The following is an 18723-nucleotide window of genomic DNA, read 5'->3' as shown; positions in this document are numbered from 1 at the left end:
GTGAATCTCACTCCTCCAGTTCCTTAGTTTTGAAGGAAATCTCAATATTGCAACGTAAGATGATGATTCTTTAAATTCCCAGTGTAGAATTTGAAGAAGTATAAGGCACTCAAAGCAAGATTTCTCCTTATGGTACTGTGCACCTGGAGCCCATGAGTTAGAGGAGATTTCTTCTGTGTAGAGGAAGATTTATTAGAAATAATTTATGAAACTTCTGTCTTTTGAGAAGTGATTATCAGCTAATCTTCACAAACTGTTAAGGAACTTTTTTAGCCCAGTACCAGTGCTGTTCAGTTAACTGGAGTTTCCCAATAAAAAATCAGTTTGAAATAGTGAGGGCTTTTTCAATTCTTTAATTCTTCTGGGTTCTGATAACTCTAGACATTAAAGCCATTGGAAGTTTGTAATCCATGAATTTGTATTGACTATAATGTTTGACTACTTTCGTTCATTCTTAAAAATATTCAAGAGACCAAATAACTGAACTTAGCCATATTTACTGTCTAAAGACAAAGCAGTACAGATTAATATATATAATATATATATATAAAAATATCTATCTCTTTTTGCGAAACAATTCTGATCTCACAGCATGTTCATCTTGCACAGAAGTTGTTTCAAAAATACATATTTCAGCTAGTAGTGTATATATTACTATTTTACAAATTAGAAAACTATTTACATGTCACTAAAATCCAGCCCATCGGTTTGTAACAAGTTCCTTAACTTGTTTTGTTCTGTACTTTTAAAATTTCTGTTTTGGATACTACATTCCAAACTAGTTGCCTGTCAAGGTACCTATTATAGGACATAAAACTAATCTATTTTGCATTTGACAGATTTTGTATTTGCTACTGCTAAAGCTGACTTGGCTTTGCAAAGTACTGTGGGATACACTTAGCAAGAGTGAACAAGAGTAAGCATAATACCATTCACATACAAAGCTTTGTGCTAACATATATAATGTGTAATAGATATTAATATGATGTGCAATACATATAATACATTTACGCTAATATTTGTGTATTAATTACAGCCAGACTCAACGAAGTCCCCATGTGTTTTACCGCCATGACTTAATCAATCAACTTCAGCACAATCACGCCCTAGTTACTTTGGTTGCAGAAAATCTTTCTGCGTATATGGAAAGCATGAGACAGTATGCTAAAGGTAAGTTATATTTTTGCTTCCCAAATCAAGTGTTTCGTAATTCCAATTGAAAATTGGTGTTTAAAGCAAAGTATTGCTAATGGGGCAAAAAAGAGTGTTTATTTCACTCTCACAGGTTGTTAGATGTTGGAGACCTACATGTGTATATCAAGCCAAAACAAATAATGAAATGTAGATTTTAAGATTACTTTTCGTAAATGTAAATATAAAAAATCAAATGCATTTTGTATTGGAACTTGGAAAGTGGCAGTCCCATTGCTCGTATTTACTTTCAAGTTGAAGATAACCCTTTTATGCCCTGTTTAATTTGTGATAGTGATTTTTATGGAAAATGTTAAATTCTGTCTCACTTGTAGCTTTGTGTAAATCTCATAATTCATTATTACAGAGGGAGTTGGTAGTAACCCCTATATTTAGGTTGCATAACCCTTTCCATTATAAAATATTCTTAGTATTTTGTTTTGAGAAGCTCTAACGCCTGTTTTTCACAGCAAGCATTGGAAATCTGGGAGGGAGAAAGCCCTGAGACCAGAGAAGTGCTATGTATTAGTTACATGAAATTGTTCATATTTAGCTGTTATAAACTTCTGAAAAAACCTCCTTTTCTGTTTCTTGCTTTGTCAGTATGCCAAAATAATAATGAATATGAACATATTCCACTCTCAAGCCAATCCCCTGCAGATTATTCTGCATTGGGAATCCCAAGAGCAGGCAACCTAGTCGCTGCTGTACAACTGTAGCAGGGATGAGGAGGTGAAGAAAGATGGGCCAGGTCATCTCAACACTCCCCAGCCTGCCCAGTATTCAACACATGGAACTGGGGCACATCCTCCACCTTGTTGGCACCACTTGGGGCAGGAACTCTCCCCCACAAACAGAGGGTGAAATGGGGAAAGAGATCTGAGCTAGGTGCCCTGCTTACCCAACATATGGGCCCAGTCACGCATTTCGACCCCAGGATTTAACAGCCTGCGAGCGTAATGTAACTAGCTGTGTCGCTCAAATGGTAGATATCTGCTGCAGTGTTGAGTTCAGGATTCTAACTTTACTGATGATACATGATGGGGGAAGAAGGTTGTTATTACAGCTACACATCAGAAAATTGTTTCCTTTTATATAACCCCTACCCCCATTGAGAAATTACATACAAAATAACTGTTAAAAGGAGGTTACACATGTTGCACAGACAGCCTTAATTCAGGCATTTCCTAACTCTTCAGTGTTTGACTTTGTAATCTAAAGAGCTCAGCTCTTGGAGTTGTGCTACTGTCCAAGATTTACTTCAGCTTATTTTCACAAGGTCTTGAGAGCAACCTTCATTTAAGAGACATGGAGATTGCACAGTCAGTTTGTTTTTTCTTCATCTGGTTTTGCCTATTTTAAGTGATTATTTATTATAGCGCTGCAGTAGTTAATGTAGAGATGGCACTTCCATTCTAATAGCTTATTTTCAATTGTTTATAACTTTATCAAAATTTACTGTATGTACTAACATAACTCAGGCTTTGTCTTGCCTAGAAAAGTAGAGTGAGATATGTGCTAGTCTTTGCACATAAACCTTTATAAAACTGGGTGTGGCACTTTTAAAGTTACCTGAATATTTAGGGGGGGTGGGGGGAAGAGATGTGTGGCTTCTTTCCACAAAAAAAAAAGTATTGGATAACTGAAATTTAGGATAATATATAATCCCAAATGAGGAGAAACTATGTAAAATCCATTATTTTTCAGCAAGGAAAAGATAAGAATGTTGAAAACATACCATTCTCAGGATGTCCAATGTGTTAGTTTCTTAACTTCAGACTTCCACTGGAGGAATGTACTGAATATTCACAAATGCAAATATTTGACAGATTATACTTGTCTAGAACTAAGAGGAGGAGTGGAGAAGAAGTACCATTACATTTATTTCACAGGAAGTTAATGTTTTATATGAATAGCTTAGCTCTCTGAAAACAATAACACTTTTTTTTTTCCTTTTTAGCTTATTAGTACGAAGGTTCACAGAATTATAAGATTTACTGGGTAACAAATGTTCCAGATATGTAAATCTTATATATGTTCATCCCAGGATACATACATTTTAAATAATAGTAAAAGTTGCAATTAATGAAATCGCTTGAAATTAGGGGTCAGACCCTTCTGAATAGGGCTGATCTTGTCAGATTTTTAAAAAAGCCAAGTTGACCTCTTTCAGTAATTGGATGAGGAGACCTCCAAAGATTTTTTTTTTTTTTTTTTTTTTTTTCTTGGAACACATTCCGTGCACCAAACTTAAGCCACCAATTTGTATTGAAGTTCTGTTTGAATTCCCCCTTCAATTTTTATTTGTTTTATATCATTGGTGGTGCTGACAGTAATGCCTATAGTTAAGGTTGTCTAATACTTTCCTGTATAGGTCTGTTTCCAGTTTCATATAACTTTGCCAAACTTCAACTATTTACGCTAAATTTTTTTTGTGCCTGGTGTCTTCCTTGGAAGTTTCAGCAAAAATAGTTCAGCCATTTCTGAGAAGGAAGTTGAGGAGAAATTGTTTTCCTTATATTAAGTGGGAAGCTGTAGGGCCTCCGTGGTTTGGAGCAGGGACTTGGAATTTGGCAGGGAGGTTCTTTTTTACTTTCCCTGTGAAAATCCACCCAAATTTTGGCCAGGTTGTAAACTTATGAAAATCACTGCCCATGCTCAGTGGGGGTATGTTAGAAGAAGGGAGACTCTCTTCTGTGTTTTCAGAGTTCCCCTGCTGGCACCCAGGCAGCATGGAAGAAGTAACAACCTGGCTTGAATTCAGGGTAGGGAGAGGGACAGACACTGGGTTGGATGGGGGTTGAGGCGAACAGGGATATTCTATTGGCCATGCTGGGAAGAAGAATGAGGCAATGGCAGAAAGGTCTGTAACCACTGGAAGAACACTTCATTCCAGAATCTGGAATTGAATCTGGGATTTCAGTGTCTCAGCATTCCTCTGGCCTATCAAATAGGAGTTAATCTCCCTGGGGAAGTATTCGGGATGGGTTACATGTTGTCTTTGATAAAAGGAATGGGAGAAGCAGATGATAAAATTAAGAGTGTCTTTTTTTTTTTTAATGTTGAAATCGATATTAAAATCAGGGTAATAGGTCAAACTGGAGGAAAAAAGTTGTGGTACTTTAAGTCTGTGTGCATTCATGACACCACAATTAGTTGCTATTTATAGTGAATTGCGCAGGACTTCATAGTGCAATTAGCCCTATTTCTTTTGTGCTTTGATCAGCAAATAAAACTGATTCTGGTCATCATGGTTGTGAAGAAAACATTAAACAAATGTATTCCAATACAGCGGTGTCTTCCTGTGTGTACAGACAGCTTGAAAAATAGAGGTGTGTGAACTGAACCACTCATCTCAAAGAATTTTAAATTCTGAAACCAAAAGAGGATAGCTAGTGTCCATATTGTTTACCTATCTCACTGCTGATTTATTTTAGCAGAAAGATTTAGCTAATGTGCTTATTTATTCTAAAATTCCAAAATTTTCTGATACCTTCTTGGGTGCCAGCCTCCCCCTTAACTTTTGATTCAGGTAAGGATTGGTAAGATGAATATTTCTGGCACAAGAATAACTAAAATTTGGAATACAATATATTAAATTTAATATAAAAACAATGAAAACAAATTCTATTCACTTTAAATGAAGCTGCTGCAAAATGTCAATTCTTCGCACATAAATACTGTAGAAAGTGGTCTTGCTGCAGAAATTTGGTCTAGCTTGTGTGATTGTATGTAGGCCTTGTTAAAGAAACTGTTTAAATGTCACAGATTTTGTTTCAGCGCAGTTACATTCTGCTCTGAAGAATAAATAAGCCACCTAAGTTGATGCTGACAAAGGTATTATCCTCTTAACACTCTTGAGTCTGCTGTTAAACATTTATCAAATTTGAGTATGCCCCACTCGGTATTTGGCATGTCTGCAGATCTCATCTTGGGTATTTTGGTGTAGCTTCCTTTGTCTTGCCCCTATCGGCAAATGTTCCATATTAGAATTATTTTCAAAAGCCCTTCATGCTGTCTTCAGTCCATTCATGATGTTTTCAGGATTGCAGTGGCTCCCCAACAGTGTAAAACCCACAAGCATTTACTTGGTAGTAGCCTATTGTTCAGTCTAATCTTCTCATTTATAAAGAAAATTGCATATTTTAAAGACTGAATACTTGTATCTGCTACTTGGATTGAATTCCAACCAGGCATATTTTGGACAAACAAGACTTTAGATTTGGTTGCCTGATAAGAAAACATTGTGGTTGCAATTTTGGGGCTGTAGTGTCATCCTCTAAAATAAAATAAAGTGAGCTTTTGGAATAGGAGTTCCCATACTGGATCAGCTAGTCCAGTATCCTGTCTCTAGCAGTAGCCAGCACCAGTTACTTCAGAAGAAGGATCTCCTAATCCATAGTAGTCAGAGATTGTCTTAAATCATGAATTTTGAGGCTTAATCTTGCCTGAAATTTGCTGGCACTATTATAACCCTGGATAATCTTGTTATTCCTCTAAATGTCCAGTTCCTTTTAATCTTGTAGTGTTTTTGGTCTCATTGACATCCTTTGGCAATGAGTTCAATTATGTAGTCTGAAAAAAACCTTCTTCTTGTTCCTATGAGTAATGCACTTTAGATTGTGTATCTGCTGCATGCACCAAGATCGGAGAATTTTCCGTAGCAGTGTCCACTTGTTCCATGCATGTGCCCCTGCTCTCCTCATGCTCTGCACCAAAGATATGAAGGGGGCTGCCAGACCGGCCGTGATTTCAGTTCCATCTCCCTGCTCATGGTCTGGAATGGAGCCTCGTTGTTTGTGCTGACTTCCTCTGCTTTCTCTGTAAATAACCCTCCTCCCTCCCCCCAGTAATTTTTTTTTTTTAGTCCAATTTAGTTAGATTGTTGGAGTTCAGTTCCCTAGTTTTGGGACCCCGCCCTAGATGCGGAGCAGTGACAGGGACAGCAGTCCAAGGATTCCCGGCTTCAAGAGCTGTGTATACTGCCAAAGCTTTTCCTAGTAACAGTCAGTCATAGCGCCTGTCTGTACTGCCTGGGGAAGCCCACGTCCCTCCCTGATGCACTATCTGCCAGTTTTTTCTGTGGAGGGACAGACAGTCGAGAGTTCAGAGTCCGAAGATTCCTCATAGGGACGGCTACTGACTGGGGAGACACCCCTGTACATTGGCTTGAAGATGGTAGGAGCACCTCTTTGCGTGTGACTCTGGCCAGTTCCAGGGCTCCTCTCCATCCTGTTCTCCCCAATGCCCCCCGCCCCTGAGAAAAAAAGTTAGCTCCAAGAGACTCAGATGAGTACAGACAGAACAAATGAGGAGGGAGACCCAAGCACAAGAGGGAAAGTTCGCCATCCAAGAAGAGACAGAAGTCCTTGTCCCATACTAAGTTACAGGACTATCAGGTATCAGTAAAGACCAGAACACGACTTGCTCAAAGGGCAAGGCCATACCATCTTCCAGTACTGGTAGTGGGGTAGAAGCAGGCTATCACCAGTACTGTCAATGAATAGAGAGAGATCATTGCTGCCTCCTCGGGTACTGGCAGTCTTCCCCGCTGCACCCCCTCCTCCCCCATTGGACTCAGGCTCGCAGTCATTGGCATCAGAAGGAGAACATGGGGAAGACCTATCCCCACGTTACCCCCAAAAAATGGGAGTATGGGGACCCATTTTTCTCCTCGGGTGGAAATCCCTTCAGTTCCCCGAAGTTCAGAATTGCGACCCTGTTTTCAGTTATCCCCTCACTAGATCAGAAATTGTTCACAGCCCTTGATCTCATGGATTTTCACATGGATATTCACCTGGCACACCTGAGATTCATTGAAATATGACCCAGGAACCTCTGTGCCAACTGGCAGAGGGCACAGAGGGGCACAGGGTTTTTCAGGGAATCCTGGGTCAAGAATATGGACAATAATTCACCAACGGGTATCATTTGAGGTCTCTACTGAGAGCCAGTAGCCCACTGGTCGTCATAATCATTTTGAAATGAATGTATGGATAATATTTAATGAGTTATGTATCTATATTGAAAAATATTATCAAAGCCTTGAAGTCAAGGCACGTAAACAGGAGGTGACATGCCTCAGCTCGTTTTTTTTCCGGGCCGGGAGTAATAAACACTTCTGTCCCTGGCTTGTCATTGTGTTTCATCCTGTTCACAATATAGGTCTATTTGCATACTGAACCAAAATGCTAATCAAGAGATTATGAAATCTTTGAGAAAGGAAGTTTACAGGAAGAAATAAAACAGCAGGAGGGGATCCTTTTACAAGTAACGACAATGGATTGGGGGGATATATTTGGGGATAGGCGAGGTATATCTAGTAGGGATAAGGAGGTCCTGCTTCCGTTGTATAAGGCGCTGGTGAGACCTCATTTGGAGTACTGTGTGCAGTTCTGGTCTCCCATGTTTAAAAAAGATGAACTCAAACTGGAACGGGTGCAGAGAAGGGCGACTAGGATGATCAGAGGAATGGAAAACCTGTCGTATGAAAGGAGACTAGAGGAGCTTGGGTTGTTTAGTCTGACAAAGCGAAGGCTGGGGGGAGATATGATTGCTATCTTTAAATATATGAGAGGGATAAATACAAGGGAGGGAGAGGAATTATTCCAGCTTAGTACTAATGTGGACACGAGAACAAATGTATATAAACTGGCCATGGGGAAGTTCAGGCTTGAAATTAGACAAAGGTTTCTGACCGTCAGAGGGGTGAAATATTGGAACTGCCTTCCTAGGGAAACGGTGGGGGCGACGGACCTGTCTGGTTTTAAGATTGTTAGATAAGTTTATGGAGGGAATGGTTTAATGGTAAAACATAGTAGCCAAGGAAAACCAAGCAATGGTACGTAAATAGTAAAATGGCTAACAGGGGTCAGGCTAGAGACTCTTGCCTACATGCTCGGGGTCTTACTGATCGCCATATTTGGGGTCGGGAAGGAATTTTCCTCCAGGGTAGATTGGCTGAGCCTCTGGAGGTTTTTCGCCTTCCTCCGCAGCATGGGGCAGGGATCACTAGCAGGAGGGTCTCTGCCAATTGAAGTCACTAAAACACAGGATTGGGGACTTCAACAGCAGAGTCCAGGGAAGGGATAGGGACGGTTTTGTGGCCTGCAGCATGCAGGGGGTCAGACCAAATGATCATAATGGTCCCTTCTGACCTTAAAGTCTGAGTCTGAGGTAGAGGTATCCCTATGTCTGTTTCCACTGAGGAGGCCAGAGGATACAACCCTGGATACACCTGGGAAGCATCACATGAAAGTCAACACTACCAATATTGGGTGCTCCCATTCGGATTCTTGACTGTGCCAAGGTTTTTCCCCAGAATAAAGTCAATGATAGCAGCTCACTTTTGCTGGTAGGTGGCAGTCGTGTGTCCTTACTTGGACGATTGGCTCCTAAAAGGATGATCTTACCAGGAAACTCAGAAAGCAACTGCTATGCTTCTGGACCTGTTTGAGAAGCTGGGTCTCAGGGTGAACCTGGAGAAGTCTGCCCTGGCACCGACACAGACCTAGTTCATTTGGGGCAAAGCTGGATGCTGTGTCAGCTGGGTTGTATTTACTTAAACAATAGCTTTCTAGCCATTTGTGAACTCATGTAGCAAATCTGGATAAGCACCTGGATGTCTGAGATCTTGCCTGGCCCTTTTGAGTCATATGACCACAAGTACCTGTGAGTGTGTCGATGGGCTATGTACACCAGGGGCACATGCAGTCTTGACTTGCTAGTCTTGGTTCTCCAAAAGGTTCTGGACTCCCTTGCCTGACAAAGTAAAGGGGGTGTGTGTGTATTCCATTCAGTTCCCTGAGGACAGCAAATAGAGACTGCACATGCTGTCCTCATTGGTTGGGGTGCCCATATAGTGGGACAGGTAGCACAAGACACATGGTCCACTCAGGAGTCTATGCTTCACATCATGTTGGACTTCAGAGCGGTCACTCTGACCTGTGAGCAGTTCCTCCCTCTCATTCACATCCAGCCAGTCCAGGTATGATTAGACAAGAAGACGTGGTGCATTCTGTTAAGTAGAGAGGGGTATGCTCTTCATACCTCATGCATATCTTTGCAAATTGCTCTGACCGCCCTCCACCTGCCAGGAGTTCAGAACATCCTAAGCAGATATGTCTCCTGGGAGTGTTTGGATGGAAGCTTTGTGGCCAGACTCTACTTGGTAGTATTTCAGGTGTGGAGTAGCCCAGTTACAGATTTCTGTGTGTCAGGCATGTACAAAAAGTGCAAGAAATTCTGCTCCAGAGCAGGTTGCAGGCTGGGCGTGCTGGGCAACACTTTCCTCATATGATGGTCGGAGGCTGTATGTGTTTCCCCTGATTCCTTTGTTACTGAAGGTACTAAGGAAAGTCAGGCAAGACACGACACAGGCCATTTTTCATAGCGCCGTGTTGGGCCCATATCGCTGCAACTGTCATCCAGGCCTCCTTTGTCTTCCCATGATGCAAGACCTCAGGATGAAGGGAGCACTCAACATCCCAACTGAGCCATGCATAGTATTTGGATGAACATTGGACTCAGAGAGAGGGCCTTGCTTGGCAGATATACAGGCCATACTGAGCAGCAATAGAAAGGACACTATCAGGAGGCACTATTGAGGAAAGTGGAAGAGAGAGATGATCTCTTGTGTCAATGAGGAATTTCTATTTCACAATCAGACATCCCAGGTGTGGTGGACTACTTATGTTTTTCAATCCACGGGGGCTCTCTCTCCTCTCAACTCTTAGTGTTTCCCAGGCTAGTAAACATCTACTCTATGTTCTCACACCATCATGATCCTATAGTCTGACCTCCTGCACATTACAGGCTACAGAACCTCACCTGCAGACTCCTGCAATAGACCCATAGCTTCTGGCTGAGTCACTGAGATCCTCAAATTGTTGTTTAAAGACTTCATAGGACTTTGGGCACCTACCTCTTTTAAGAGGAATGCTTCTTGTGAATCACCTGAAATGTACTACATGTAGGAACAAGTACTTGAGTAACCTTTCCTCCTTCATCTTGTAATAACTGGAGTTCTTCAAGGTGTCCTTATGTGTTGGCACTACCTGCTCTCCAGCCTCACTGCCTCGGTTCCCTTAGTTGGGTCTATAAGTGAAGAAGGAACTAAAATGGTAGCAGTCTAACAGCCCCCTTTTATACCCTTGGCATGTTGCACAAGGAAAGTGGGAAGTGTGTCCATGGACCAAATGGACATTGCTAGGGAAAATTCCCTGATCCTGTGCACATTGAGTATAAGCCCAGCCTGAAGGGCACTTACATGTAGGGACAACACACGTCAAAGAGCTCCAGTTACTACTAGCTGAGTAATCTTTCTTCATTAGTTTTGAATTTGTCACCTTTAAATTCCATTTCCAGGCTCTTGTTGTGTTATGAGATGAAGAACAGAAGCTCCTGTCCTACTGTCTCTTTTTTCATATCGCTTATTTGTCTCCTTAAGGTGAACCTAACCCAGCCTTTTCAATCCTTCACATGTTTTCCATGCCCCTAATTCTTCTCGTTACCCTTCTTTGAACCCCCTCTGCAATATCCTTTTTGAGGTGAGGTAACCAATATTGCACACTATATTCTAGATGAGAAGTCACCATTGATTTACATACAGACATTACAATTTCCATATTACTCTGTTCCTTATACACACTAACATTTTTTCACTGTATATTGAGTGCAGGTGGTTGTTAAGCTGTCCATGGTAACATCTAGATCCCTTTCTAGACTTGATACAATTAATTTAGAGCCTTTTACTGTGTCTGAGTACTTCTCATTTTCCTTCCAACGTACATTACTTTGTATTTTTCAACACTGAACTTTATTTGCTGTTATTTAGCCCATTCACTTAGCTTAGTTAGGTCTCTCTGAAATTCCCCCATTTCCTCTGAATTTGACTAACTTTGTGTCATCTGTAGATTTTATTATCTCACTGCTCACCTCCCCTTTCCCAGCCATTAATATATTAATCAACAAGTGGACCTAACATGGACACTTGAGGCACCCTGCTATTCAGTTTTTCTAATGCCAAAAGGTTGACCATTTATTCCCACGCTTTTGGTTTCCTGCTCTTGGCCAGTTTTTGATCCATAAGAAATAAATGGTGATTAGTTTCTGAGGCCTTTTGAAAGTTGAAATAAATAAACCAGTTCTTCTTCGAGTGCTTGCTCATTTCAGTTCCATTCTAGGTGTGTGCCTGCCCAAGTGCACAGTCATTGGAGATTTTTGCCTTAGCAGTATCTGTAGGGTCGGCAATGGCGTTCCCTTGACTGCCGCACTCATGCGTTGATATATCAGGTGCCGCCAGCCCTATGCGCTCTCGGTTCTTTCTTAACGCTGGTGGCGATTAGTCGGAGTGCCTTTCCTTGCATAGCAAGGGCTAGCGGTTTTTCGTCTTTACTGACTTTGAGCCTTAGGGCCTTGTAAATAGCTTGTTTATAGTAGTTAGTGTTAAGCAGTTAAGTGTAGTTAGGAGTTAGAGCCCCAGCAGGGACTTCACCCCTGGCGGGGTATGCCCTGGTCTCCCAAGTTTAAGCCCCGCATGGACTGTAACAGGCCTATGCTTGTAAGTGACCAAAATATTAGCTGCCTCAAGTGCTTGGGGGAATCACACATGAGAGATAAGTGTTGTATTTGTAAAAACTTTTGGCCCCCCACACAGACCGGGATATTCTCTCCTCAAGGAGTCCACCCTTCATCCGGCTTCTGTGCCATCCTGCCAGGACTTAGAGTACCTCGGCCTTGATGTGCAGTGCACCCTGGCACCAGTCTGCCCAGCACCGTTCTCTGTCACCGGTGCCCAAAAAGAAGGCGAGAGAGCACCGCTCCCTGGCACCAGGCAAGAAGGGCAATGGGCAAGGGACCCACTTCGGGCTGCCTGGTCACTCCGGAGCTACGGGTTCGTGCCTCCCCTTAAAAGTCCATCACTGACTCCTGGGAGCGAAATGGGACCTAAACCCCTGACCCACTGACACCTTCAGAATGTCTGCCGGCTCTGAGAGCTAAGGCCTCTGCCTGTGCCTACAATGCAGCACGTGCCACAGGAATTGGCAGAGGCTCCCCACGAGGGCAAACAAGCCACTAAGACGCTTCAGGGGGCAGTGGAGCGCTGTCGATTCCCCCGAGATGAAGCAGCGCTCTCCACCGCCGAGTCGCAGATTGCCGGAGTTGCAGGCCAGATCCTCTGGGCTTGCTTTTGGTCACCACCATTGCGATAACAGTCCCCTCCATCTCGACACGGATCGCCTAGAGGGAGACACCGGTCTCCATACTACCGGGACCGTTCGCTCTCAGTGCAGGTCCTGGTTGCCAACCCCGTGGGAGTGCTATCCATCATGTCTCAGGTCCCCCCAGCACCGGTCTCAGATGGCGTTGGTCAGCAGACAAACACACGTCGACAGCCCCATCATGGTCACTGGAAAGGAATTTCTTTTGCATGGAAGGGCAGTTCAGCCCCTTGTTTAGACTCCAGTGATGCAAATGGACACCTGAGGCTGCGTCAACATCGACAGCACCGCCTTGGCAGCACGGCCATGGCCAGAGTGCCGGTCATGGTGATGCCCCCCTTCACACCGCTCATCAGCCGCCGCCGCAGAGCAATAGCTGGTGGCACCGACTGCCTTGGGCTCAGTGCATGAGGTATGCTTGGAGATCAAGGCAGAGGAGACTGTACCCACCCCTAAGCTTCCCTCCCCCATTGGGGGAAGATGCCCTGGGGCCTCCCCCAGTGGTATAGTCATCTTCATCCCCAGACAAGGCAGTTTCGGGACCCTCGAGGGCTAGCCCGCCGGACGACTTTAAAGAACACCAGGCTCTGCTTTGATGGGTGGCCGAGAACTTGGGCCTGGAGGTGGGGGAAATGGCTTGTTTGGAGACCTTGTTTAATGTCCTATCAGCCTCTACCCCGGCCCATGTGCATGACTGAGTCCTCAAAATTGCCAAGGCCCTCTGGCAAACTCCTCATCCATCCCTCTCACTCCAAAAAGCTGAAAAATACTTTATCATGGCCAAAGGGTTTTGAGTACCTTTACACTCACCCTAACCGGGGTTCGCAGGTGGTCTGTACCCAATGAAAAAGATAAACAAGGACATTCCATCCCAACTCCCAAAAATAGAGGCCAAAAGATTGGACCTGTTTGGGAGGAAAAGTTTATTCAACTGCCAGCCTACAATTCCAGGTGGCGAACCATCAGACCCTTCTAGGGAAATAAGTTGAAATTCTATGGGACTCCCCCATAAGTTGAAGTGGTCCCTCCCGCAAGGTTTGGTCCAGGAATTTAGCACCCCTAAATTCAGCCGCGTCCCACACCATTTGGAGGAGGGCACCACAGCGGCTCAGTACTCCCTCCAAATGGTGTGGGACGCGGCTGGCTCAGTGGCTAGGGTGGTCACATTGGCAGTGGTTATGAGGCGCAGCTCCTGACTTCAGACCACTAGCCGCCCCCGCCACCAAGACCTTGGCTATCTTGTCCAGGGTCTACAAGGAGAAGAGACAGAGACATTAGTTTGAGCTGCTGCCGCCACCCTTTCTCCTCCCACTCACCTGCATAGCCTGACCCGGCAAGGCACCCCGGGGGCCAGAAGGTCTCATTTTGAGGGTGTGGTTGAGAGAGATGCCCCAGTCATCTCCCAGGATCCACCCCGTTCTTTCCTCAACCATCTTTGTCCCTACCGTTTAGCCTGGTCGCAGGTCACCTCAGACCGCTGGGTGCTGGAGATAGTGTCTCAAGGCTACACCCTGCAGTTTTTGGTCACCCCTCCCTGTCCCTCTTCAGGAAACCTTCTCATGAGCAAGTCCTTGTTCAAGAAGTCAAGAACCTTCTGCACATGGGGGCGGGGGAGGAAGTCTCTCGAGACATAACAGGGAAGGGATTCTACTTCAGTTATTTTCTAATCCCGAAAGCAAAAGGGGGCCTCAGACCCATTCTGGACCTGAAACGCCTCAACAGTTCTCAAAAAGTTGAAGTTTCACATGGTCTCCCTAGCCTCTGTCATCCTCTCCCTGGATCCAGGAGACTGGTATGCTGCCCTCGACTTGAAGGACGGTCATTTCCATATTCCAAGGTCAGACGTTTCCTCCATTTCATAGTGGGCGGACACCATTTTCAATTCACGGTGCTGCCCTTTGGCCTCTCGTTGGCCCCAAGGGTCTTCACAAAATGTATGGCGCCAGTGGCCGCTTACCTGAGATGTCAAGGGGTTCAGGTCTTCCCGTATCTCAACGACTGGCTCATCGAGAGCAGGTCTTGGGAACAAGTACAAAGGAGCCTTGATCTGGTGCGTTCCACCTTCCTGGGCCTGTTGATAAATGAGCAAAAAGCCATCTTAAGGGCAGATCAACAAATAGAGTTCATCGGGGAGGTTCTCGACTCCACTCAAGCCAGAGACTTCCTTCTGGAGGTTCGTTTTCAGGCCACGTCGGACCTGATCTCCCATGTGAAGAACCACCTGCTCACCATTGCACCCACCTGCCTGTGGTTGTTGGGCCACATGGCCACCTGTACATATGTGGTCAGTCATGCCTGGCTCCATCTCCAGCTTCTGCAAGGGTGGCTGGTGTGAGTTTACATCCCCAACAGACACAACCTAGACCGGGTAGTCAGGGTGCCAGATCACATCCTGTCTTCCCTACAGTGGTGGTTGAATCCAGGATTGGTATTGCAGGGAGTTACCTTCACAGCCCCTGCCCCCAAGTCCTGCTGGCTGTGAGACGATCTGACCCTTCACATCAATGCCAAGGAGCTAAAAGCAGTTAGCCTGGCCTGCCAGACTTTCTTGCCCCACCTGAAGGGCAAGGTGGTACAGGTCTTGAATGACAATACCGCCACAGTGTATTACATCAACAGGCAGGGTGGAGTCAGATTGTCAGCACTTTGCCAAGAAACTCTCAGCCTTTGGGACTTCTGTGTGCGGCATGCCATTCATCTGGTAGCCGTGCACCTGCCTAGGACCAGAACTGTGTTAGCAGATTGCCTCAGCAGGACCTTCTCGTCTCGCCACGAGTGGTTGCTCCACCTGGAGCCGGTCAGTATGATCTTTCGAAATTGGGGAACTCCCCCAGGTGGACTTGTTCTCGCCCTATCAGAACAGGAAATGCACATGTTCTGCTCACTTGGGGGAATGGATGGGGGTTCCCTGTCACATGCTTTCCTGCTCCCCTGGTTGGGAGGGCCTGATGTATGCCTTCCCACCAGTGCCATTGATCCACAGAGTCCTTGTGAAGATCAAACAAGACATGGCTAAGGTTATCCTGATAGTCCCTGAGTGGCCTTGCCAACACTGGTTTGGCACGCTGCTGGAAATTTTGGTAGCCGCTCTGCTGCAGCAACCGCTCTGCTCTCCTGCTGGACCTGCTGTCCCAGGACTATCATAACCTGGAGGCATTGCACTTGTTGGCGTGGCTACTGCATGGCTGAATGTGGGATAGAGGGAGTGCTCAGCCTGGGTTCAACAGGTCTTGGTGGGTAGCAGAAAGTCCTCCAGCAGACCAACTTACTTGGCCAAGTGGGAAAGGTTCACGTGGCTGGGCTTCGGAACAATGAGTCCAGGCTGAGCAGTTCTCACTGCAGGTGATCCTGGATTACCTTCTGCACCTCAAACTTCAGAGCTTGTCTCTGCCATCAATAAGGGTCCACCTGGTCGCTATTTCGGCTTTCCACCCTATGTTCCAAGGCAGGCAGGTCGGTCTTTGTTCACGATGTGACAGCCCAGTTCTTGAGAGGTCTGGAGCATCTCTATCCTCACATCCAGGACCCTGTTCCTCCCTGGGAGTTGAATCTCGTGCTGTTGAGACTCATGGGGCGTTGGCCTTCTATATCGACAGGACAAAGATGTTTCGCAAGTCAACACAGCTGATCGTTGCGGTGGCAGACAGGATGAAAGATGGCCCAGTTTCTGCTCAAAGGATTTGTCCTGGATCACAGCCTGCATCCGATACTGCTACAAGCTGGTGAAAGTGCCTCCAGTGGCGATAGTCAAGGTGCACTCAACTAGAGTGCAAACATCAGCAGCAGCCTTCTTGGCTCAGGTGCTGATCTAAGAGATCTGTAGAGCTGCTACCGGGTCGTCTGTCCACATGTTTGTCCTATTATGCACTTAGCAGGCCCAGAATGATGCTGGCTTTTCCAGAGCAGGGCTGCAAGATGCGAGACTGAACTCTGAGTCCATCTCCATTGGCATTGCTTGTGAGTCACCAAGACTGGAATCAACATGAGCAAGCACTCGAAGAAGAAAGACGATTACCTACTTTTTCGTAGTTGTTGCTCTTTGAGATGTGTTGCTCATGTCCAATCTATTACCTGCTCTGCTGCCCCTCTGTCAGAGTTGCCCGCCAAAAGGAACTGAGAGGGCATAGGGCTGGCGGTGCCTGATATACCGATGCTTGAGCGTGGCTCTCAAGGGAGCGCAACTGCCAACCCTATGGATACTACTAATGCAAAAATCTCTGACAATTGTGCATGTGGGCGCACATACACCTAGAATGAAATGGACATGAGCAATACATCTCAAAACAACAAAAGTTATGAGAAGGTAGGTAACCAGTTTTTCTCCTTTATCCACTGCTTTATTCTGATGTATAAAGAATTTTAATATTCGTGAAACATGATTTTCTGTTGTAGAAACCATGCTGGTGTCATGATCTTCTGGATGGTTTGTTAATGTATATTTACTCCTGGGGGAATTCTGTGCTAAATCTCCATGCAGATTCTCTTTACTTTCTGCAGAAAATTGTTTCTGTGGGGAAGCAAAGAGAAGCTGCACCAGTGTTCACTCACCCCCTCCCTGGGCTCTTGGTTCACTCACCCAGCCTAGGGAGAGGTAAATCGTGTGTGTGTGTGTGCGCGTGCGCGCGCACCCTGGCCACCCAAGGATATTAGTCCCAGCTGGGTGGAGTGGGGTGGGATAGTAGGACAATGGTGACTTGTTGTTTAATTTATCAATTTGTTCCAAAACCTCCTCTAACTATACCTCAATCTTGGACAGTTCCTCAGATCGGTTACCTAAAAAGAATGGCTCAGGTTTGGGAATCTCCCTCACATCCTCAGCCGTGAAGACTGCTGCAAAGAATTCACTTAGCTTCTCTGCAATGGCCTTATTGTCCTTGAGTGCTCCTTTAGCATGTCGATCATCCAGCGGCCCCACTGGTTGTTTAGCAGGCTTCCTGTTTCTAATGTACTTTAAAAAAAAATTTGCTATTACTTTTTGACTCTTTGGCTAACTGTTCCTCAAATTTTTTTTTGGCCTTCCTAATTGTATTTTTACACTTCATTTGCCAGTGTTTATGCTCCTTTCTATTTTCCTCACTAGGGTTTAACTTCCACTTTTTAAAGGATGCCTTTTTGCCTCACTGCTTCTTTTACTTTGTTTAGCCATGGTGGCTCTTTTTTGGTTCTTTTACTGTGTTTTTTAATTTGGGGTATACATTTAAGTTGAGCCTCTATTATGGTGCTTTTAAAAAGTTTTCCATGCAGCTTGCAGAGATTTCACTTTTGGCATTGTACCCTTTAACTTCTGTTTTAACTAACATCCTCATTTTTGTGTAGTTCCCCTTTCTGAAATTAAATGTTATATTAAGTGTGATTAAATGCAATAACAATATAATCACACCATTTTCAATTATGTTGGTAATTTATTTCAAAATACTCATCCGCAAATAATTGAAAATGATTATATTATTTTAACAAATAAAATATGCAAAATTTTGAAGAGTTTTAAAATACTGTGCATAGAATTTTTATTTTTTTGTTGCAGAATTTTTAATTTTTGGCATAGAATTCCCTCGGGAGTAATATATAATTATTTCAACATGTTTACCAGGCAAATATGCATGATGTACTAGTCTGTAAGTCCTCTGGCTACTCCTCAAGCCTTTATAAAATATAGGTACAGCATTTGTGGTCATCCAGTTCTCTGGTAAAATATATCTTTTTTTACATTTTTCGTAGTAGTTTAGCCATTTTATTCTTGATTTTCTTTAGAACTCTTGGATGTATACTATCTGTGACTCATTGTCTTTTGAGACATTAGTATGTTCTAACATGTCTTCTTCTGACACCTCAATCACTGACAGTACCTTATCTTTATCGGAAAAAAGTAAGTCTGTGGTAGGTATTTCCCCAACTTCCTCTTTGGTGAAGGCTGAGCGAAAGAAATAATTTAGCTCTTCAGCAATGTCCTTATCTTCCTTAATTGTTCCCTGGTGATCTAGCAGACTCTCAAATTCTTTTCCAGGTTTCCCACTTCTGATGTAGTTAAAGAATTTTTTCATTTTTGTATCTTTTAATTATATGACCTTCAACATTCATTTTAGTCCTCCTGATTTTCCCCTTACATATTGCTTGCTGTATTTATACTTCTGTTTATAGGCTTCACTATGGTTGGATTTCTAAATTTCGAAGGATTTCTCTTTGGCTTGAATAGTTTCTCTGAATTTATCTTTTAGCCATATTGAATTACTACCTACTTTCCTGGTTCCCTTTTTATTCATTGGTACACATGGCCTCTGAGACTTTACAACTAAGGATTTTACTTCCTTTT

At 44.1% G+C, this 18723-nt stretch overlaps 1 protein-coding gene across 4 annotated transcripts in view; it reads left to right on the top strand.

Annotated features, from left to right (window-relative positions):
• USP9X (ubiquitin specific peptidase 9 X-linked) overlaps nt 1–18723 on the top strand; it is a 222625-nt gene that overhangs the window by 86305 nt on the left and 117597 nt on the right. For all 4 annotated transcript variants that reach the window (XM_034754300.1, XM_034754291.1, XM_034754275.1 and 1 more), the window contains exon 14: nt 1037–1170. In XM_034754300.1, the coding sequence (XP_034610191.1) occupies nt 1037–1170 (134 nt within the window). The remainder of the gene's footprint in view (nt 1–1036; nt 1171–18723) is intronic.

Source organism: Trachemys scripta, chromosome 1 (assembly GCF_013100865.1).
Source record: "Trachemys scripta elegans isolate TJP31775 chromosome 1, CAS_Tse_1.0, whole genome shotgun sequence".
NCBI lineage: Eukaryota > Metazoa > Chordata > Testudines > Emydidae > Trachemys > Trachemys scripta.
This window is presented reverse-complemented; position numbering and strand designations above follow the sequence as displayed.